The 25,201-nt window shown below is 34.8% G+C and overlaps 1 protein-coding gene across 4 annotated transcripts in view; it reads right to left on the minus strand.

Moving 5' to 3' along the window:
* Lpin (phosphatidate phosphatase LPIN) overlaps positions 1 to 25,201 on the minus strand; it is a 443,299-nt gene that overhangs the window by 319,068 nt on the left and 99,030 nt on the right. For all 4 annotated transcript variants that reach the window (XM_090407132.1, XM_090407133.1, XM_090407129.1 and 1 more), the window contains exon 5: positions 16,248 to 17,026. In XM_090407132.1, the coding sequence (XP_090263258.1) occupies positions 16,248 to 17,026 (779 nt within the window). The remainder of the gene's footprint in view (positions 1 to 16,247; positions 17,027 to 25,201) is intronic.

Consider the following 25,201-nt stretch of genomic DNA (forward strand, 5'->3'; position numbering starts at 1 on the left):
AACTACTACTTGGATCAGTATGGCAAGATCCCCATCAACATGGGGGGAAAAAAATCACCTCCTTATCTGTTATCCCTTCTGATGCTGAATCAAATCTAACACTCTTTGGCCAATGCTGAAGTTATTCTTGCAATAACTCAAATTCTCCTTCATTCTCATCATGCATTTTCTCTGCTACCCAATCAACATTTGGATAATTTAAATCACCCATAATGATCACTAGCTTAGTACCCATAAGTGTAATTTGGAGATTCATTTTGCCATCCACAATAACTAAACTGATAGGTCTGTTACAACATCCCAACATATATTTCACCCATGCATTAATGAGAGAGAGGGGGGGGGGATTATAGTCATGATAGCCAAACAAATATTATCCTTCATTTACGTTCATGCTATAATAATTTTGAAAGTAATCATTTAAAACTTGGCAAGAATTACTCAAGACATTTGTTAAACATACATGAATTAGTTGCTTACTACATGCTATAGATAGTTATTCTATAATTATAATTTGCCATGTCAATGCACTTTATCATTTAAATGCTAATGTGGAAACCAAACTCTTTATTTCATTAACTAGCTAAAGATGTGAATCATATTTCAGTTAAATGTAATGGTTTTTGCAACTGAAAGATAGAGCAGATACAGAATACAATGTCATATTTATATATAGAAGTCTATATTATACTTTCTAGTAATTGAATGAACAATGACTGGAAAAATTTGCCTACGTTTTATCACTAATTTAATGCTTTATACTCCTCTATAATAAAGAAAACAAACAATGATTCTTCTGAAATTCCTATAACCTGAATAAAAAGAACACAAGAGAATATCTTAGCAATTAAAGTAATTACATGATCAACTTTATGTAAACTTTATCAGCAAATACCTATGGGATTTCTGCTCAGGACATGGACTGGTTATTACTAACACAATATTCCAACATAAAAATGTGCATAAATTCACATGGAGAGAAGGTGCAAGGAATAAGAAAAGTCTCATTGAATATGTTATTGTTGATAGTGATGTTTTCTTCCTGGTGCAGGACAGTAGAGTGGACAGAGGATTTGAAATTGGATGTGATCACCATTTAGTCTAGAGCAGGATAAAATTGAATTTTGTATTGAAAAGAATAACATGTAAGAAAGTTTTAAAGTGAATAAAAGTTGAACAGCTATGAGATGTGAACTGTAGACTAAAATACACAAACATTACTGAAGAAAAAATAAAAGAGTTTGAGAACAGGAACCAAGCCTTGGAGATTCAGTGGCAAGACCTAAAGAAAACATTGAATGATTCTTAAATATAAAGAGCTAATAAGCTTCATTTTGGTAATATAAACATTATTTAAATTAAGGGGATATTAAATCCCACATTGTTTTAAAGCCGAATAAGAAACTCAAAGATTGGAATCAGAGAGTTTCTTGCCGAACGAATATAGTAAACTATAAAGAATCGGCGACCACTAGTGTGAGCTAATGCAAGTGACCCTAGTATACGTAGTACAATACCGGACAACTCGTAGCAAAGGTGGCGAAGTTCTGATCGCTATTCTTAGGTATTTCCCATAATGTAAAAACACATTTCCTAGGAAATGTGTTTTCTGTTTGGAAACTCCACCTGTTTGGAAACTCGTATAGCAGAGTATTTAAGTTCTTTTCACTATACACTTTGGTATTAATTGGTCTAGCTACTCACTGATGAAGCCTCAAAAAAGGCTGAAACCAGTCTGGGTAGTGACCTTCCACCATAATGTAATAACAGCATACATTTCCTAGGAAATGTGTTTTTACATTATGGGAAATACCTAAGAATAGCGATCAGAACTTCACCACCTTTGCTATGAGTTGTCCGGTATTGTACTACGTACTAGGGTCACTTGCATTAGCTCACGCTAGTGGTCACCGATTCTTTATAGTTTACTATGTTCGCAAAAGAAACTATCTGATTCCAATCTTTAAGTTTCTTATTCGGTTTTAAAACAATGTGGGATTTAATATCCCCTTAATTAAAATAATTGATTGATTCAGTCAGAGAGGCATTTGGTGAGGTTGTCTGCAAAGATAGAAAAATCAGAACTTCATGGTGGACACAGGAAGTTAAAGAGGCATTGAAGGAAAAGAAGAAAGTATATCAAATCAAAAGTTCCTGGCAAATAAGTAAGCCTGTTACTTAGAGAATACAGAAACAAATGTAAGAAAGCTAAACATTGTGTAAAACTAGCTAAACAAAAGTCATGGGAAGACTTATGTTTTAAAGTGAATAAAAGTTGAGCAGCTCTCAGATGTGAACTGTAGACTAAAATACACAAACATTATTGGAGGAAAAATGAAAGAGTTTGAGAACAGGAACCAAACCTTGGAGATTCAGTGACAAGCCCTGAAGAAAACACTGACTGGTTCAGCAAGAGAGGCATGTGGTAAGGTTCACTGCATCTTCATCATCAAGTCTTTCTGTGCCTACTGGCGCATAAGGCTGTGAAGTTGTCTGCAAGGATAGAAAAATCAGAATTCCATAGTGAACACAGGAAAAGAAGAAAGCATATCAAAAGTTCCTGGCAAATAAGTCAGCTTGTACTCATAGAGAATACAGAGACAAATGAAAGAAAGCTAAACACTGTGTTAAACTAACTAAACGAAAGTCATGGGAAGATATTGGTATGAACATTGAAAATAAATATCAAGAAGGTGGCAAGATATTCTGGAGGATGTTGTTGAAAGAGCTCAGAAATGGAAGAAAGAGTGCTGTAAAAGGAATTAGAGATGATAAAGGTGACATGAAACTGGAGATAAAAAAAAATATCCTTGAAGTATGGAGTAATTACTAGGAAAAATTGCTAAATCAAACAATCAGTGACAGCACAGTGGTAAAAGAGAACACTTACTAAGCATGCAATTAGGAATACATAACCATACTTCAAGTAGAAAAAGCCATGAGAAGCCTGAAATGCGGAAAGGCAGCTGGAATAGATGATATTCGACCAGAAATGGTCAAGCATGGAAGTATAAAGGTCTTAATGAAGTGGCTGCACTGCATAGTTCAGAAGGCTTGGACTGAGGGATGACAGAGCTCTACTCCAAATCAGATAATTGGAGTAGAGCTCTCATAGTACCCATATATAAAAAGGGAAATAAAACTGAATGTGGGAATTACAGAGGTATTTCTTTACTGAGTTTCCTGGTAAGATTTATGCAAGTATACTTGCGAAACAGTTGAGAAGGATTGTGGAAGAGAAGCTTGGTGAAGAACAAGCTGAATTAAGGCCAAATAGAGGCTGTCAGGATCAGATTTTCACTTTACAATAAATAATTGAGAAATCATGGGAATATAACAAAGAAAGAAAGATCTGTATTTAAGTTTTGTAGATCTCGAAAAGGCATATGACAAGGTGCCAAGAGAGAAGCTATTCAAAATGTTATATCTGTATGGTGTCAATGGGACATTACATCAAGCAATACTTAGTCTTTATTTGAGTTGTAAGTCAGCCGTTAGAATTGAAGGAAGTACAGGAAGATGGTCTAATGTTAAATCTGGTGTCAGACAAGGATGTACATTATCTCCTCTGTTATTCATTATCTATATGGATCACATTATGAAGGAAAGTGGTATTAAACTTGATATCAAAATTGGAGATGTTAATAACTGATATTTGCTTTATGCGGATGATGTTATACTTCTAAAATAAATCCACTACAAGTCTGCAAGATTCCCTGACTAAATTGAATAACTGTTTTAATAGATATGGTATGAAGTCAGCAATAACAAGACAAAGACAATGAAAATAGGCAGATGCATTGAAAATATCAACTGAATTGTGATTGGAGAGCCTATAGAACAAATAAAACATTTCAGCTACTTAGGCATGACTTTTAGTGAAGATTGTAAATTAAATATGGAAATAGACAACAGAATCAACAAAGCTGGTATGATAGGAAGTCAACTGAATAAATTTATATGGATAAAAGAGAAATTAGTCAAAACACTAAATTAGCTGTATACAAGAGAGTGGTCAAACCAATTTTAACTTGTGGATCTGAGAACTGGGTTAGAAGTAAAACACTTGACCAAAGACTAGAGACCGCTGATATGAGAGTCCTGAGAAAGATTAGGGGCATTTAACAGATGGGAATATTATATTAAAAATGGGGGATATTAGGAAAGAACCTAATATTGTTAGCATCCAGGGATGTTAGCAGAGCTAATCTCAAGTGGTATAGTCACTTAAATAGAATGGAAGAGGAAAGATTAGCAAAACAAGTGTTCTCTGCCTGGCTGGCAGGAAAAAGACCCAAAGGAAGATCAAGATATAGGTGGATTGATACAGCAAAAGTGCCTTAAAAGATAGAAATATCATCATCAGTCTTGGGACTGGTAGCTCAACAGCAATTTCTCCCATTCCACTCTGTCATTGGCTTTCTTCTTAACCTCCTGGTAACTCCTCAAACCAGTGCTGTTTGACTTGGTCAAGAAAGCTTTTCCTTGGTCTGCTTCTTCTTCTTTCCCCCTCTATTTTGCCTTCAGTTATTCTTTTCACAAGTCCATCATGTCGAAGTATATGTCCAAACCACCTATCCCTTCTAACTTTGATCGATTTAATTAGAGTTCTTGTTTCGTTTATCTCTCTCTCAGGACTTGTTCGTTTGGTTTTTTTTTTGTCCATTTTATTTTGCTCATGCGGCGCCAGCACCACATTTCAAAAGCCTCCAATCTTCTTACATCTTCTCTGCCTAGAATCCAGGTTTCACATCCATACAGTGCAATGCTCCATATACTAATTTACTAATTTTTTTTTCAATTGTAGGTTGAGGTTTCCTGTTAAAATGCTTTTCATCTTAGAGAATTAGGCTTTTGCATTGTTTATTCTTGATCTTATGTCTTCTCTTGTTCTGCCATCTTCTATTAGGCTTCCTAAATATTTAAAGCTTTTCACTTGTTTTATTTGTTTCCCGCTGATGTCTATACTGATAGGGATTTTGCCTGTAACAATGATTTTAGTCTTATCTGTGTTGATTTTCATTTTATATTTTTCAAGGTTATTATTTAGTAATTCTAGCATTGTTTTTAACGTTCTTCTGTTTTCTGCTACAAGGGCTATGTCATCAGCAAATCTCATACATATGACTTGCTCACCATTTATCTTTATGCCACTATTTATTTTATCTTCAGTTTCCTGGATGGCCTTTTCAATATATAAATTAAATAAAAGTGGTGAAAGTATACATCCTTGTCTTACTCCACTCCTTATATTTATTATTTTCTCCTTATCACTGATTTTAATCCATCCATTTTGATTTTTGTAAATTTGATAAATTATTTTCCTATCCCTCAAATCTATGCCGATATTAGTTAGATAATTTAGGAGTATTGGCTGGTTTACTTTATCAAGCACTTTCTCTAAATCAAGGAAGCAAATGTAAGTATTTTGACTAAGGTCTAATCTTCTCTCTATTATTGTTCTTAAACAGAGTATTGCCTCTCTTGTTCCTTTATTCTTTCTGAATCCAAGTTGGTCTTTATCCAATAGATAATCTATTTTTGAATAAATTCTATTTTGAATAATTTTTAACAGAATTTTGCTAACATGTGGGATTAAAGCTATTGTTCTAAATTGGCTGCATTTGTTTGCATTATTCTTTTTTGGTATTGGTATTATGGTTGATTTCATAAACTCCTTTGGTATTTCTCCTCTATCATAGATTTGGGCTATTAATTGATAGAGTAAGGTTTTTGTCTCATCACCTAGATTTTGTAGCAGTTCTATAGGAATATTGTCTACACCTGGACTTTTTCCCTTACTCATTTCGAAGAGTGCTTTATCAAATTCTTCTTGCATTATTGGGGGTCCTAGATTATCTTCATTTTGATTTTCTATGCTGATATCAACATCAAGTTCGTCGCCACTATAGAGATTTTCAAGGTAATTCTTCCATTCCATTAATATATCCTCAGATTCTATTAGTAATTTTCTTTTCATCTTTGATGGCATTGTTTTTGCTGTTCTTATTAAATTTGAAAGTCAGTTTGTTAATTTCTTTATAGGCTTTCTCTATGTTTTCTTTTTTAAATAATTCATCTATGTTATTACACTGTTCTTCTAGGTATTCTTTTTTGGCTTGTCTACATTTTCTTGCAATTTGATTTTTAAGATATTTGTATTTGGTCACATCTTCTTTAACAGAATTTTTATGTTTTCTTCTTTCATCCATAAGGCCAAGTATTTAATCTGTTATCTAATGTTTTCTTTTTTCTTTTTCTGCATTTTTCAATAATTGATTTGATGAATTTGTAATTAACTCTTTAATCATATTCCGTTGGTTTTCAATATTATTCTGACTATGTTTTCTGGAATGTTACGATCAGCTGCCTCTTGGTATCCTCTCTTTACTTCTTTACTCTTTAATTTTTCAAGGTTCCATCTTATTGGTTTGTATCTTTGGATTTGTTTCCTATGTTTCAGTTCTGTTTTCATTAAGACAAGGTTATGGTCACTACTAATGTCGGCACCTGGAATAGCTTTTGCAATTTTTTATTTGGTTTCTGTATCTTTTCTTGACCAATATATAATCTATTTGATATCTATTTGAATCCCCAGGCACTTTCCAGGTGTATCTTCTTCTTTTTGGAACTTGAAATAGTGCATTTACTATACCTAACTGTTTTTGTGTACAAAATTCTATTAACTGCTTTCCTCTTTCATTCCTACGTCCAAGGCCAAATCTTCCTGAAACATTATCATTGCTCTCTTCTCTCACTATAGCATTCCAATCTCCCATTATTATTGTATTGTCTCTGTCTTTAAAGCTGCTCCAGATGTCTTCTATTTGTTCATAAATTTCTTCTATTTCTTCATCGCTATGTTGTGATGTTGGCATGTAGATTATTATAATATTGAGGTTTACTGGTTCATTTTGAATGCTTATCACCATGATTCTGTCACTATGGTTAATAATTGTAGTGATTACCTTTTTTGTTTCCCTTCTTTCGTCCTGAATATATTATCCAAAATTCTCCACTCTAGAAATCACCCTATCCCTCCCATCTAGTCTCACTAATGCCCAGAATGTCTATTTCAAGTCTTTCCATTTCTTTTTTCACATTTTCTATTTTACCTGGTTCTAGCAGTGTTCTTGCATTCCATGTTCCAATATTCAGCTTATTTCTTGTCTTCATTTTTGAATAAGTACCAGGATTTCGTTGGCTGTCAACCTGAGAAGCCTGGTTACTTCTCCTGACGGGCACGACTCCTTCAGTGACGGCTCCATCGCCAATCTTGACTTCATTTTTAACTTCCATTGCTGCTTTTACTTGGGAATGTAATGTGGTGGTTTCCCCTTGCCTTCCACATCGCAGTATTGTAACATGTATGCTACAGGAAGTTAATACAAGTAGCGCTGCTGCCCACTACTATAACTATTAGTGGTTAGTTGAAAGAGGAGGAAACACCCCTAGCCCTCGAGTACTCGAATAGGGAGAATGGAGGACCTCCTCCTGGGGGTTAGTAAGCAAGAAAAGAGACAGAAAGTTTTAAGTAAAGAATCCACATTAGGAAGAATGTTAGTATGAGAATAGAAGCAGGAAGTGGAAGAGTTAGAGAAAAGTATGACCAAAAGCTTTGAAATAGATCATACTTAGCTCCGGGACCCCGGGTTAGCCATGCCCGTGCCTGCAAGTCGCAAGCCCAATGGGGGTGATAGAAATATAAGATCTAAAAATGTTGGAGTCTTGACAGGTAACAGATTGATTTGGAGGAAAATTGTAGATAGGAAGTTAGTAATGATGTAAATTTTTCATGAAGTACTACCATATCTTGTATACCCCCTGGAGGGTACATGGCAGGAATTTGATGATGATGATGGTAACTTTATGTAAACTATACGAACATGGCAGGCTAGGTTGTTATGCTTTTACAACAACATTATATGCATAACTAATTATTATAAATAACTGAAATGTTACTATCACCAACAACATATAAAAATAGAATACTGACATGTTTAGCTACCTACATGACCTAGGAGATCTATGCAGCAATTTTATTACTGACAGTTATTACTGACAGCTTATGCAGCAATTACTGCATAAGCTGTCAGTAATAACTTGCAGCTCTTGCAATATGAGCTGTTAACAAAAAATGGCAATATGAAAAAGAACAATAATGCGAGACATAAGAAAGAAGAGAACTAAAGAGTAGGATAAAAGTGAAAATAAAGAATTAATGTTTAAATTTTGGTAAGTTATGTTTGCTTAATGTCACTTGCCTGAAATCTTCATATTGAACTAAATATGCACAGACTGAACCATTAAAATCAAAATAACCTGAAAACTTCACAGTCAGTCAGTCAACTTTATAATTGGCCAACTTCAATTGCAAAGAAGGGACCCAAGTGATGAACAGCAAGGTTGCATTAGTCAGCCTAAGGGGATAGGAAAAATGAGTGGCGCAGCTGGTGTGAATAAGTCAACTCCTAATTGGACAGAGGACCTAATATGTTTTAATTGGATGGCACCTAAGTATAGACTGTTCTCTTAAAATTGTAAATTAAAGAAATAAGATGAAGTATTTTATTAATCTGAAGTTTGAGTACTGGAAGTTTTGCAGCTAAGTAACACCTCACTTGATGCTTGAAATATTATTTTTTAGAATTTTTACCTTATAAAACTTATTAAACTGCCATGGTGAGAGACATATATGGTACAACAGAAACAGGTATCATTGGACGAGGAGTAAGACAAGGCTGTTCTCTGTCACCAATTTTGTTTAGCATGTATTCCGAAACAATGTTAAAAGAAGCACTGGAGAATTCGGAAGAAGCAATAAAGATTGGAGGCAAACAGATATTTGCAATAAGATACGCAGATGACAAGACATTATTATCAAATACTGAAACAGGACTACAACATCTATCGAATAGATTACTGGAATCCTGTATCAACTATGTAATGATAATAGCAAGGAAAGAGGCAAATATGGATATCAGAATAAATGGGAAAAAATCGAATCAAGTAGACATTTAAATATCTAGGAAGTGTGATTAGTAGTGATGGAAGATGTAAAAGTGACATGAAAGCAAGAATAGCAATGGGAAGAGATGCCTTTAATAGAAAATGGAATTTATTCAGAAGTAAAATGGATAGAAACCTAAAGAAATTACTAATAAAATTTTATGGGTGGAGTGTTGTCCTCTATACAGCTGAAACTTGGACATTGAAGAAAGAAGAAATTAAGATTTTGGAAAGCTTTGAGATGTGGATTTGGAGACGAATGAAAAAAATCAAATGGACAGATAAAATAACTAATGAAGAGGTCTTAAAAAGAGTAGAAGAAGAAAGAAGACTGTTAAGGAGGATGAAAAGAAGCAAGGGAAACTGGATCGGACATATTCTAAGAGGGAATGGAATCATCAGAGATGCCATCGAAGGAAAAAGACCTAGAGGAAGAGTAATGAAAACAATGCTAGATGACATGCTGAATGGAGACAGGTACACATCCTTGAAAGAGAAGGCTCAGAACAGAAGAGAATGGAAGGAAAGTTTTTGCTACTAAGAGAAGAACCTGCTCAATTGCAGAATACTCAAGAAGAAGAAATGAACTTTTCAAGCATCATAAATTTTAACTGAACTCTGAATTAAGGAAATACCATATAACATAGCATATTTCTTTAATTTCTAGTTGTAAGAAACAGTATCAACTTATGCCAGCTGTCTGTCTAATCAGGAAGCTAACTTGTTTCAGGAATCAAGAAGCTAACTGTGAATCAGGAAGACAACTGTGATAATCACTTTTTTCCTCTCCTAAGGCTGACTAATGAAGACTAGCTGTACACGACTTGTATTCCTTCCCTCTTCATAATTTTATAACTTTGTTTTTTAACATTATAACTAGAGGTGAACAATTCTAAAGTTGAGTGACTGCAGAAGTTCATGCCATTTTTGATTTTAATGATACAGTCTGCACATATTTAGTTCATTATGAAGATTTTGGGTAAGTGATATTAATTTAATCTAATGATATTTCAAAAAATAAAGGTTAATTTTATACTCTTGTAATTCTTTCTTACATCTCCCATTTCAGTTTGCATTTGTATTTTTATGCAGTCCTTGGGTACTTCATTTCAGTTACTTTATTTTTCTATCAATTCTGTGTTCTGTCATCAATAGATGATTTTCTGTCATTAGCTTTGTTCTTTTCCCCACCATTTCTTTTGTTTACTGACCTCAGTTACAATTTTCTCCCCAAATATCATTTTATAGTAGAAGATTATATTGTCTTTACTATAAAAATGAGTATTTATTAATTTTTATTTACCCCCCCCCCATGAATAGCTGTGTGCAGTGTAAAAGTGTAGTAGTCAAAATTCTGTATGCTACTGCATGCTAGTTTGCTGTGCCTTATCCTGCCCAATTTCCCTCCCCCCTTTGTTTTGCTATAGTTAGAAAATTTGCTATTTTTTTGTGGCCTTCTTTCATAGCTTTACAGGATTTAATTAATTTATTTTTATTTTATTGAAATACAATGCAAAAATGAAATTACTGTGTAAGGGTGAAAAAAAAAAAAAAAAATTAGTTTCATCCTTTCCTTTATTTTCTAGTTTTTGTACAAAATGCAAATAATTTGATGCAGCAGTTTCCACAGCTGGATTTGCGACATCATTTGTGAGCAAATTTAGTTCACTTTTGTGATAGTATCTGTACTTTTAGTGTTTGTCCAGGGATCTTAAGATAGCTGTTGAAATTTTTTTTCACTTGGTTATTCTATAAATTAAAGATGCCAAGAAATTATATTCTTGGTTTCATCCTTTATCCAAGTGTAAGCAAACAAAAAACTTCACAAATGAGCTACTTGTATATGGAGGCTAATGACTTCACATCACTTGCCTTGGTATCCCATAATGCAATGCACATATCCTTACAGACATGCATAACACTATGCACTATGGGAACGGCTGCCCAGACCAATTTTGATCTTTATTGAAGTCTCATCAGTGGGAGCCAGACCCAGAAGTCATACCAAGGTTGAAGTAATGCAGAAGTCATATTTCCATATACAAGTAGTCAAAAGGTGTCATCTCTTATTAATAAGGAATGAAATTTTTTAACGATACGACTCAATGAGAGAAATGGTTTGAAGGTATTTTTTCCAAACCAACTTTGACATGTATTCATGTCAAGGCCAGCTGGGTGGCTTAAATCTACATCACTGGTGTAAATAAGATAGTGCAAAAAGTTACCTCCTAATGCAACAAAACTTTTAAACTAAGAAATGTACAGAGCCCAGTTATTCTACACTGCTAGTATTAACAGCAGAGAGAAAGAGAGAGATGCCAAGGAGCTATTAGTCACATAATTAAGAACATGGCAGGATGGCAGCTTAAATGATAACATGTTAGATAGGTTTAGCATAAACCAATATGCAAAATAAAAGATCTGCCAGCAGTGAATTGCCTTTGAGTTCTGGCACTGAGTGAGTAAGATATGGAATAGACATTTCAGCTAAATGTACAAATTATGGAAGAATCAAAGTAAGGTGAGCCAGAGAACCATATACATTATTGAAATATACTGGCGGATTTGTGAAGTGAGAGATTTCCTCAAAAATCAAAGCTGTGTAGCTCTTTCAATTTTCTCAATCTCCAAGCAAATGTCGTTGACTTTTTCCATATGTAAGAAAATTGATTATAAGTGCTCAGGTTTTAGGAAGGCATCTGGAATGGATGCCTCCAGTTGGACTACATAATTACCTGTTGAATGCATCTGCAGAAGTCAGATTGTGTTCTGGAAATGTTATTTCTCTCAAAAAACATTTCTTCTAGAGTGTTGCACAAGGAACTGGTTAGCAGTAATTTTCCAATAATTTATGAGGGATTTTGGATCTTTCCCTTGCGTGGAAAAGGCAACAATAATTGCCTTTGCCAGGTATCTGGAAAGCTGTTCTCATGAAAATTCCAGAATAGTACAGTAGTTGATACTTGGCAGTTGGTAAGAAATGCTTCTTCATCTCATAATGGATATGATTTAATCCAACAGCAGTTGAGAGACATTTAAACAAAGCAACTTTCTTATCTTCTTTCTTGAATGGCTTGTTGAATTCTTCTGTATCACTCAAACAGAATTTGTTTTTCTGTTTTACATTTTTGGGCATAGAACTATGAGAGAAGGATAAAAAGATATTCCTGATGTTTTAACATAAATTTCCTAGAATGTGTTGGCAATTGTGTAACCATTATGTTCAAGGATGGAGAGCTGATGTGTGGTGTATGTGCCTTTCATTTTCTGAATTTTCTCCCAAGACTTCTTTAACTTTTAGTTGCCACAGTGATGGAAGATGTGTATTGGATACAGGATTCCTTTTGGTCTTGCTTGGGCAAGTTTCACGATTCAATGAACTGCTGACAAGAGAGGAAAAAACTGTCGCAGAATCAAATTCTGCTAGAGAGGAGAAGAAGGTGAGCCAATCAACTTACTTCATTTTCCATTGTGATATCTGTGTAGTACATAGTGGCTCATGCAGAAAAGTGGATATCACTGGAAAATGATCACTCCCAAATAAGTTCTCCTCAGTTTCACACTTAACAAGTGGAAAAAGGGAGGGAGGGAGAGCAAACAGTTATGTCCATGGCAGTAAATATTTGAGTAGACATTTGAAAGAAAATGTTGCTTCCTATATTCAAGAGGAATAGATTAGCGTTATTGGGCATACACTTCCCAATTCTTACTCTGATAATAGTTCGGGCACTACTCCAGAGTATATTGTATCTGATTAAAAGTAAAGTGGATGGTAAGTACATGACATCACCAAGGTCATCCAGAGAGAGATCTTCAAAAGGGATGGACTTGCCCTCCAAGGGCAAGTCCATCCCCTATTCTTACGAATGGGCTACATTTCATAATGCCAGATCGTCACTGAGCTTCAAAGATGTTTCTTGCTGGCAAAAACAGATTGGTTTATACTTTTGCAAGAGAGCCTAGATATCGATGATTTGATGAAATTTGCAACAATTCTATTGTAAAAATGCTTTCATTATTTCTTTTTTAGTGGTATAAACTGGATTCTGATGTTGAGAGGTTTTGTTTTTTTTCACTGGTTTTTGATTTTTTTTCTTTTTTGGAGAACTTTGGACAGCCAGTGTCCATTTCTTCTTTTTCAGGATGTTGTTGAACTGGACTACCTCTAGTGCACTAGGTATGTTAATAATTTAATCTTCTTGTGGGGAAACAAAAGGTATCCATGCCACCTATTAATGGGTATGGGTGCATGTGTTTGATCCCCTGTGGCACACGTTTCGTTATTTTTTTAATTAATGGATTCTCATGAAGCGGGACCATTTTAAAGTGTTTTGTTTATAATACTGTATAATATAATGTAATCAACCTAATTCCTGACTACACTTTAACTGCAACTACACACACACACACACACACCACAAGGCTATAATTTGAATTCTGGGCCTTGTCACTGCCTTTAAGAAGTGAAACGATCTTACTCTTATTCCGCTCCTTTGAAACTTAGCCCAGGTGTAAAACACATTAAAGGTATGTCATGGTAGAAGTCAACTCCCAGCACATTCCTCCAAACGTGGTGATATTCTATCAAGTAAAAGAGCTTTATTAACAAGTTTACTTAGTTCTCCATGTATCTTCTGCTCACTCACAATCAGTCACCTTCACCTTTCGCATTGCACTCAAACTAAGCAAGACCTGACATTTACAAGGATGAAATACCTTTATGACCTGCTCATTTAATATCTCAACTATCATCTGCAGTAGTTATAATTTGCAATTTTCACTGATCAGTATTATCCTTCTTTCTTTTACTGGCTACATATCAAAAGAGCTCTCTGGAATTGTTTTTCCCTTCCCCCCCCACCCCATTAGCAAAGTGCTGCTCATAACTACACTTTTACAATCCTTACCAAGCAAGTCACCGTCCTCATGCAACTGATTATTGCCAGTCATCATAAGATGACTGGCAATATTCAGTTGCAACATCTATCGGAGAAATACCAATAACAGTTAATTTCTTGCAAAACTTTGAACTACTCTTGAGGAGTAATGTCAGAATGGGATTTGATTGATGTTTCTGATGAGGTGGTCTGTCCTGAAATGAAAGACCACAGTGTAACAGCCACAAGGAAAATACTTATACATAGGGATAGTCACCTGGTTCCCACGAGGAATATCATCCTTGCTTTCAGCATACCTAACCTACCAACATCAGTGAAAGCAGGATATTTAAACTGCCCAGTTAAGCTCTGTATCGCAAAACATTTATGCTGTTTTAAATGTCAGAAGTATGGTCATTCTCAAACTGCCTGTTGGGCTCTGCTATCTGTGTAGGGTGTGGCAGTAAAGACCACAAGAGCAAAACAGTTAAATGCCTAAATTGTGAGAGAGATCACTGGGTGTACTTGCAAGTGTCTAAAGGTGGAAAGGAAAAAAAGGAGTTCCAAAAATACAAACTGAACAGAGCATCCTTTAGAGAGCACAGAAAGAATCAGTATACCACAAAGGAAGTACTCGTGGGAAGGCTTAGACGTTGGTTATGCATTTTTACTAAATAGCTTAAGGAAATTACAACATATACTCCTAGGAGAAAGAATAGCTTCCTGCTTCGTCCTCATTTACTGTTTGTTGTGTTTGCGTGCATGTGTCTTGTTTTTAAGTTTCTGTGAAAATGGCAACGTGACGTTGTTGAAATATTGGAAGTGTATTAAAATTTATTTTAATGTATATCCTAGTATACGTTGTAATTTCTTAAGCTATTTAGTAAAAAAACACAAAGGCAGTGATATTTAGTGGTAAACCCACTTATGCTGAGAAGGCAATTGTACTGAAAGTGTCTTCGGGACGTTGACACTACTGTTAATCCTGACTTCTCATAACTACAACATCCCCAAATAGTACGAGTTGCTTGCTGTCTCTCTAGAGAGCATAAAAGAGAAAAATTGTTATGGTCTCAATCCAGGGGACAGGTCAAAAATGGTCCTACTTCATGAGAATCCATTAATTAAAAAAATAACAGAACGTGTGCCACAGGGGATCAAACATGTGCCCCCCATACCCCTTAATAGGCGGCATGGATACCTTTGTTTCCCCACAAGAAGATTAAACTATTAACATACCTAGTGCACTAGAGGGAGTCCAGTTCAACAACATCCTGAAGAAGAAGAAATGGACACTGGCTGTCCACAGTTCTTCAAAAAAGAAAAAATCAAAACCCAGTGAAAAAAACAACCTATCAACATAGGAATCCAGTTTATACCACCAAAAAAGAAATAATGAAAACATTTCTATGATGGAATTGTTGCAAATTTCATCAAATCATCGATATCTAGGCTCTCTTGCAGAAGTATAAACCAATCTGTTTTTGCCAGCAAGAAACATCTTTGAAGCTCAGTGACAATCTGGCATTATGAAATGTAGTCCATTCATAAGAATAGGGGATGGACTTGCCCTTGGAGGAGTCACCATCCTTGTGAGCAACCACAACACCTTCTAGCAAGCACCATTTAATGCAGATATAGAGGCCATTACCATCTGACTTAGTCGGTTCTCTTACAATAACATGCTGCATCTATCCTTATATGTGAGAAAAAAAAAACACCCAGAGAGAAAAAAAAATCTAGGTGGACTGAAAGTCACAAGTACCTTAGAAAGTTGAAAATTAAGGTTTGACAACATTGGAGTCCTGATAGATAACACATTTATTTGGAGGATAAGATGAAATTAGTAATAATGTAAACACTGTACTATTACAGTATCCTGTATACCCCCATGAGGTTACATATCAGTAATTTGATGATGATGATATATTATTTGAGTATCACTAAGGTATGTAAGAGCTGAATGAGAAAGGAGACCAACTCTAGTTAACAATGCCTGGTTTATTCTTATATTACTTTGCTATCAATGTGCTCAATTATTCTTTCTGGCATCACATTTCACTTGCTTTACTATTTGCCTTGAGAAAAATCGATTCAACACTGCCTTGCTCACCATTCTCTTACTAAAGTTCTGTTGAGCTCCTTTTATGCATAGCTAAAATTTTCTTTGAATTCTCTGTATTCTTTAAGGACTTGTTCTAATTTTCTTATAAGAAATCTTCTGGAATTTCAACATTAGTTTACCAAGCTTTTTATCACTTAAAAAAAAAAACAAAAAACTCTGAAGCTCAGTATTGACTTTAGAAACAGCAATACAATTTAATAAACATAAAAAAAAAATTAATAATAATACATTATTACCTAGAAAATGGAGTAACATCACCATCACTAAAAGGATGAAATTCTGTAAAAGTAGCAGACAGCATCCTGGGCCGCCAATCATTATATCTATCAATTCCAGTTACTGGAAGACTAACTGATCGACTAAGCCCACCAGGAAAACCTTCATCAACATCATTACAGTCATCCATTTGAAATATTTCTTGTTCATCAGTAAATTTTTGAAGTGGTTCATCAGCAGGGTTGGAAGTAAATTCTTGGTCAGATGAAATACACTCTCTTGGATCACTGTCTAACTTTAAAGCTATAAAATTTGGAGTATCCTTTTTATTTTTTTTTTTAATTCTTGATCTTTTCCTCTTTTTCTTTAGGCAAGTTTCTTCTTGTTCAACAGTAATATTTTGATGCAGATCAATGTCTAACATGTTATATTTTTCACTGCTTCTTTGTTGAACTAACTGCTCAGTTTGCACAGCTATAGAATCTTTTCCTGAAATCCTCTTGAGAGGAATGAAGTCTTGGGTTTCAGGACTGGAACAAATTTCACCATTGTACTGTGATGTTTCATTAACCTTAAAGATATTTGCACTATTTGGAGAGGTAATATGTGAATGAAATATAGTAGTTTCCGTAACCTGATTTATATCTACTATTACCTCACTGACGGCACTCTCATTCTGAAGATCAAGAATAGTGGAAGTTTTTTCACTAACATGTAGTTCATGCATCTTCAATTTATGAAGCTCTTTCTCAATATCCTGAACTGATGGAATAGGCGATGTAGCAAGATGAAAAGGTACCTAAAAATAGAGAACTAATGTTATAGCATGTAAATTATAACTGAAAATTTGATCATTTTACTATATATCATCTTAAAGGCAATATTAAGTTCAAAACTTCAACTTTACACATAGCTAAATATGTGTTCATTCAACATTCATAAAAAGGATGAATCTGAAATGTGTTATTTTAGAGATTGCAAAACAAAAGTCCCAATCATTGAACTAACAAATATCTTCTGAGTGACCAATTAAAATCATAGACACAAAAAAATGAGAGGATTAATTTCCAAATATTTTATCTAATTTTAAGACTAAAGAATTTGTGAACAAACTAAAACTAATCCTGATTCATATTTCAGTGAGATCAATACATTACCTAGTTTGGAGTACCTATTTGTTGGATATGTCGAATATTATTCTGGTTACAAGAAGATGGCACATATTTTTGTGTGCTTATAGAGCCAGATGCTATCTAACAGTGATTCCAGTCACATGAAATCAAAGCTGATGCCAATACATTTCTTTGACACTACACTTTGTTTTTCTTCTTTACCCTAAAATACAAATACACACAGACACAGTAATATATGAAGGAAAACAAAATACAGTACCTTATTTATTATCCAGTCTTCCAGAATAAGTGACTAAATCAGTTACTTTTTTTATTTGCAATGGCAATAATATAACTAGAGATCAAGATATATTCCTGAAATGCTGGGTATAAAAATATTAGGATTACGCATAAAGAAAATAAAATATAAAAGAAATATAACAACTTTTCAGAGTTTGCAGCACATTAATATTAACAAATGCTGAAAATTTTATAGGAAAAATTACTACAAATTCTTGTTTGACTGTAGTCAATGCACTATTAGAAGATACAGAGAAAAAAATGTACAAAAACTAAATTTTCTGTAAAAATAGCTAACCCAAAAGGGAAGATTTTGAAGATTTGGAAAGAGGACTAGAGCAGTACTAACAGAAGAATTGGAAATCAAAACAGATGGAAAGAGTAGTATAAGGAATTGTACAGCAGAGGATAAAGAAAATTTGAAAAGGAGGGGGGGGGGAGGCTCACTTACCAAGAAAATTTCTAACCTCCTCTACTTAGATAAGAGGTTGAAAGAGCAATTAAAAACTTAAGGTAAGGCCCTGGGTAACCCCCAGAGGAGTTAATTAAGGCCATAGGGAATAAAGGGATAAGAGTGTGCTTCATAGATTGATTACAAGGATATGGGAGACAAGATCATGGCCTAGAGACTGGAAGAAGTCTGTTTTCATACCAATGCACAAGAAGGGAGATATGAAGGATTGCACAAGCTACAGAACTATTAATCTTTCATGCAAGCAAGATTTTATTAATTCATTCTAAATTCATACTAAACAGGATTGAGGCCAAAGTTGAAGCAGAGATGCAGGAGGAATAAGCAGGTTTTAGGAAAGGCAAGGGTAAACAGAAATCAGATGCTCTGCCTTCGACAGATCACTGAAAAGTATAAAGAATTTATAAGCAAAGTGGATATTAGATCCAGCATTATTTCAAATGTGGAATGTAGGAACCATGAAAGTTTTGTAAGGTAAGTTGACCAGAGAGCTTACGGGAATACACTCCCCGGCATTCATGATTTATCTTAATGTAGACTATCTAGAAGACATAGGCACAGTTCAAGGGTCTATATATTCACCTTTTATTAGTCTGTTTTAATAGTAAATACTTTTATGCACTAACCAAGAGTTCACTTACAAAAAATACATTTCTCTGACATTTCAAGTTCCTTAGTACTGAAGGAGAGTTTTTTGCTCTCTTAAGGTTTCTACCTGATCTCTGAAGAGAACCAACCAGTTCAAAATAGGAAGTCAGTGAAACCTTATCAAAATGGACTAATAAAAGGTGAATATATAGACACTTGGGCAGCACCTATGTCTTCACTAAGGCAACCTGTGAATGCCGAAGAGTGTATTCCTGTAAGCTCTCTGGTCAACTTAACTTACGAAACTTTCACATTTGAAAGTTTTTACATTCGGCTTTGAAATAATGCTAGATCTAATATCCACTTTGTTTATATAATTTTGCATCGCTGAACTGAAGCCTTTTGGCTCTTTAATTTAGTAATAAAGAATTCAGTTAGATTCCTTATGGTAAAGTGTTTCATAGATTACTCTAAAGCTTTTGACTGTATTCAGCATGAAATTGTGGGAAATAATGAAAAAAAATTGGTTTTCCTCAACACATTATCCGGTTGATAACTAACTTGTACAGTGAGCAAGAAGCCATGGTAAGAATAGGTGTTGGATTAACTTACTGACCTCAGGTCGGCAAGGTTGCCTACTCTCTCTCTCTCCTCACCTGTTTAAGTATCTATACTGAGGATATCATGCGTGTAGTACTGGATGAACTTAACACAGGAATTAGGATAGGTGGTAGATTGATCAGTAATCTGAGGTACGCTGATGATGTACTCCTTTCTAATGAAAAGGAACTAGGATGAATCCTCAAAGTTAATGAGATCAGTAAGAACAGAGGACTTTAACTCAATCTTAGCAAGACAAAGATTATGGTTTTCAAAGGAAATATAGACAGAGAAGCTCCTGTCTTAACAGAGAAAGATTTGAAGAAGACAGCAAGTTCGAATACCTGGGATCCATTATTAACAATGAATAATGGATAAAATGAAGAAGTGTTCAAAAGAAGATGAGGAATGGTTAAAACAGTCAGACTTGTCTAAAATCTGGAAGGATTGATCTCCACAAGAACAAAGATGAGGATTCTGGATGCAGCTGTTTTTCCAATAGCAACTTATGGATGGGACACTTGGAACCTAAAGAAGTCTGATAATTGCTTTTGAGATGTGGTGTTACAGAAGGCTGTTGAGGATATTATATACTGAAAGGCAGTCACAAATGGATGGGTGTAGAAAAGATTAGCAGAACTTTGAGGCTCCTTAAAGATTCTTACAGAAGAAAGCTGAAATACTTTGGATACATTCGTGGAATGGAAAGATGATTTCTAAAAACAGTAACAGAAGCTAAAGTTCTTGGGAAAAGAGGAAAGCATAGACCTTCAATGAGATGGATGGTGTTTCCAGAGCGATTCTTCCAGAAAGTTGAAGCCTCCAGAAAAGCATACAATATGACTGCCAGACGAGGACTGGTGTGGAACATTCACCAAGGAATGGAGTGACCATGTGGTATCTGATGATGCCCAATGAGTAGATGGATACATGGAGAAACAGAACCACAAAAAGAAACAAGAATCATAAAGTGATAATTAAAAGTAGATAAACATAACCTTTAAGGAAACATGTGTATCAGACATTTTTATGAAGTGAATAACAGTCAATACGTAAAAAGAGATTTAAAAACTGATTCATTGCCTCCTTACATTCATGTAAGGAGACAACACCTGGAAGAATGGAGATTATTTTGAAAAATTAAATAACACAACAAACCAATTCTTATGCATAATAGTAGTACTGATGTACTATCAGATAACCTTTCATGGGTACGATTCTAATTTAAAAAAAAGAAGAGTGGGAGAGAATGTCCAGAAGGAAGGCAATCAATAAGTACATATCAACATATGAGATGAAAAACTCATCAGAAACCTGCAATGTGGAAAGGCAGCTGCAGTATAACATTCAATCTGAAATACAGCAGAAAGTGATACGCAGTGTGCACATTAAATAACAAGACAAATTTGTTTATGGTCATACAGTAAATAGAACATAGTAAATAGAAAATAGTATCACTTTAACTGTTAAAATGTGTGCTCTTTCCAATGAGCATGTATGCAATGCAATAACTTCATTAGCTCTGATGTCGTTTGAGTGAGACAATGCTAGTACCTCATGTCAAAAAACTTGAAAATTGAACAACGAGTAATGATAAAATTTTACTTTAAACTGGGCAAATCTACATCAAAAACATTTAATGATCTTAAAACAATGTAGGGGATGACTGCCTACCATGCATAGGAGTTTATGAGTGGCTTGCATGATTTCAAAGTTCTCTACTTCGAGTTAAAACAATCAGCATTATTTTCTTCAACATTCATGGATTGATTGGTTTGGGGTTTTATGGCACAAGAACAGCAAAGGTTATACTGAACCAGGACATAAGTTACAGCAGTACACAGCATTGATAGTTAAATAAATAGTTACAAGGAGATAAATTAGTATATAATATAAAACATATGTACAAAGTGATAAGAAGATAAATGTGTAAATAAAATGTATGTACAAAGTTTAGTATCTACATAAACACAGATCCATAATCAAATGTCTCTGAATAAATTATTTTTTTGTAAAAATCTAAAAACATCATGCAATCTATCCAAGTCTGATAACATCTGGCTGAATGTATAAGGCTCAGCTGGATAAGTAAAAATGTCATTTCTCTCTTATGTGAAGCTTACACTCCACCAGAATATGACTAATGGTAAGACAGGTGTTGCATTTCCCACACATAGGTGGGTCATCAGCCCTCAGTTAATAAGAATGTGTGAGATAACTGACCTATGCTGAGCCTAGCAAGAACAACTTCTTTTTTCTGTTCCTATGTTGACTAGACCGCTAGTGCTTAGTTTCAGGCTTAACTCATGCAATTTGTTCATCAGTGCTTCCTGCCAGGAGTATTGCCATTGGGCAATTAACTTGGATTTTATAACCTGTGTGTAGTCAGCATAAGGGATTGTCAAACAGTATGTCGAGAAAGTATGAGCTGATCTAGCAGCTGCATCTGCGATGTCATTTCCCTTAATTCCAATGTGGCAGGGATTCCAGCATAACTGAACAGAACATCACAATTCATCATTATCTCATCCGCTTGGTAATGGGTCGAGTCCACTAAGAAGAAAGGTTCTCCACTTATCACGATCTTTGGCCATCTCAGTCATGACTCTAGGAACAACAATAATGTTCTTTCTAGCAAGAACAACTTCCTCTCTTCTGTTCCTATGTTGACCAGACTGCTAGTGCTTAATTTCAGGCTTAACTCATGCAATTTGTTCATCAGTGCTTCCTGCCAGGAGTATTGCCATTGGACAATTAATTTGGATTTTATAACCTGTGTAGTCAGCATAAGGGATTGTCAAACAGTATGAGTTGATCTAGCAGCTGCATCTGTGATGTCATTTCCCTTAATTCCAATGTGGCTGGGATTCCAGCATAACTGAACAGAACATCACAATTCATTATCATCTCATCCGCTTGGTAATGGGTTGAGTCCACTAAGAAGAAAGGTTTTCCACTTATCTCTATCTTTGGCCATCTCAGTCATGACTCTAAAGTCGGGCATATGAGAATGTTCTTTCAGCAACTTTATCCAAGTACTTCTTGGTCTGCCTGTAGGTCTACTACCTCCTATACATCCATTCAGAGCTAAATATGGCAATCTATGAGGGGTCATTCTCTGGATGTGTCCAAACCCTCTCAGCTGATGCTTAATGATTGTATCTATTATATCCTCTGGGAAGTTTAAATCTATTCTGACTTGATCATTGGTGTTGTGTTGCATCCAGTGGGTGTTATTGATTTTTCTGAGGTATTTCATTTCAAATGCTTGAAATTTCTTGATTGGTTGTTGAGTTAATCTCCAGGTTTCTGAAGCATAGATAGCCATGGAGGATGATAATTGTTTTATATAATTTTAGTTTTAGACTTGTTCGGATTTTGTTATTTTTCCATATTTTATTTAATTTATTCATGCTGGTCGAACCAGTAAAACACAGACAAGATTTAGTCTGTGTTTTACTGTTTCCATGTTGTTGAGGTTACTAGAAATGAGACTGCCAAGATAGACATATTTATTAACTTGTTCCAACAGACGATTTTTTAGATTTATAGAAATATTTTCTTCTTCTCTACCTATCTTCATTATATTTGTTTTATGAAGATTTATTTTCATACCATAGGTTTTACAGGATGCATGACACCAGAGTGTGCAGAAGATTTGAAATTGGAAGTGATCACTATTTAGTCTTAAGCACGATAAAATTGAATTTCATATTGAAAAGAATAATATGTAAGAAAGTTTTAAAGCGAATAAAAGTTGAGAAGCTCTCAGATGTGAACTGTAGACTAAAGATCATTAAATACACAAAGATTATTAAAGAAAAAATGAAAGAGTTTGAGAACAAGAACCAAACCTTGGAGATTCAGTGGCAAGCGTTGAAGAAAACCCTGATTGATTCAGCCAGAGAGGCATGTGGTGAGGTTGTCTGCAAGGATAGAAAATCAGAACTCCATGGTGGACACAGGAAGTTAAAGAAAAAAGCATATCAAAAGTTCCTGGCAAATAAGTCAGCTTGTGCTCTTAGAGAATATAGAAACAAATGTAAGAAAGCAAAACACTGTGTAAAACTAGCTAAACAAAAGTCATGGGAGGACTTTGGCAAGAATATAGAAAATAAATATCAAGAAGGTGGCAAATATTCTGGAGGTTGTTGAAGAAGCTTAAGAATGGAGGAAAGAGTGCTGTAAAAGGAATTAGAGATGATAAAGGTGACATGAAAACAGGATAAAAAGATATCCTTGAAGTATAGAGTAATTACTTCGAAAAATTGCTAAACGATACAAGCAGTGATAGCACAGTGTTAAAAAACACTTAACCGGCAAACAGGCAGGAATACATATCTATACTTGAAGTAGAAAAAGCCATCAAAGGCTTAAAATGTGGAAAGGCAGCAGGAGTAGATGATATTCGACCAGAAATGCTGAAGTATGGTGGTATAAAAGTCTTACAGTGGCTGCACTCTATAGTTCAGAAAGCCTGGAAAGAGGGACAAATTCCTGATGATTGGAGTAGAGCTCTAATAGTACCCATATATAAAAAGGGAAATAAAACTGAATGAGAGAATTACAGAGGTATTTCCCTACTGAGTGTTCCAGGCAAGATCTATGCAAGTATACTTGAGAAACAGTTGAGAAGAATTGTGGAAGAAAAGCTTGGTGAAGAACAAGCTGGATTCAGGCCAAATTGTGGAAGAAAATAGAGGCTGTCATGATCAGATCTTCACTTTATGACAAATAGTTGAGAAAGCATAGGAATATAACAAAGATCTGCATTTAACTTTTGTTGATCTACAAAAGGGATATGACAAGGTGCCAAAAGAGAAGCTATTCAATACGCTACAGTTATATGGTGTCAATGGGGCATTATATCAAGCAACACTTAGTCTGTATTTGAGTTGTAAGTTGTCAGTTAGAATTGAAGGAAGTACAGGAAGATGGTTTAATGTTAAATCTGGTGTGAGACAAGGATGTACATTATCCCATCTGTTATTCATCATCTATATGGATCACATTATGAAGGAAAGTGGTATTAAACATGAAATCGAAATTGGAGATGTCAATGTCAGCTCTTTGCTTTATGCAAAAGATGTTATACTTCTAAATAAATCCGCTACAAGTTTGCAAGATTCCCTGACTAAATTGAATAACTGTTGTAATAGGTATGTTATGAAGGTCAGCAATAAAAAGACAAAGACAATGAAAATAAGTAGAATCGTTGAAAATGTTAACTGTATTGTGAACGGAGAACCTGTGGAACAAGCAAAACATTTCGGCTATTTAGGCACGATTTTTACTGAAGATGGTAAATTAAATATGGAAATAGACAACAGAATCAACAAAACTGGCATCGCAGGAAGTCAACTGAATAAATTCATATGGAATAAGAGAGAAATTAGTCGGAACACTAAATTAGCTGTGTTCAAACAAGTTTTAACTTATGAATTTGAGAGCTGGGTCAGAAGTAAAACATTTGACCAGACTAGAGACTGCAGATATGAGAGACCTGAGAAAGATTAGAGGGGTGAACAGATGGCATCAATGGCAATATCATATTAAAAACGAGGATATTAGGAAAGAACTTGACATTGTCAGCATCCAGGAATGTGTTTGCAGAGCTAATCTCAGGTAGTATAGTCACTTAAACGATTAAAGATTAGCAAAACGAGTGTTCTCTGCCAGGTTAGCAGGAAAATGACCCAGAGAAAGACCAAGAAATAGGTGGATTGATACAGTACAAAGTGCCTTAGACGATAGAAATATAAGATCTGATAATATTGGAGTCTGGACAAGTAACAGACTGATTTGGAGGAAAATTGTAGATATGAAGTTATTAATGATGTAAATTTTTCATGTTGTACTATCATATCCTGTACACACCTTGAGGGTACAAATCAGGAATTTG

The sequence above is a fragment of the Typopeltis vanoorti genome, chromosome 17, assembly GCF_054136105.1.
Source record: "Typopeltis vanoorti isolate ZY-2024b chromosome 17, IOZ_Tvanoo_1.0, whole genome shotgun sequence".
In the NCBI taxonomy this organism is placed as follows: domain Eukaryota; kingdom Metazoa; phylum Arthropoda; class Arachnida; order Uropygi; family Thelyphonidae; genus Typopeltis; species Typopeltis vanoorti.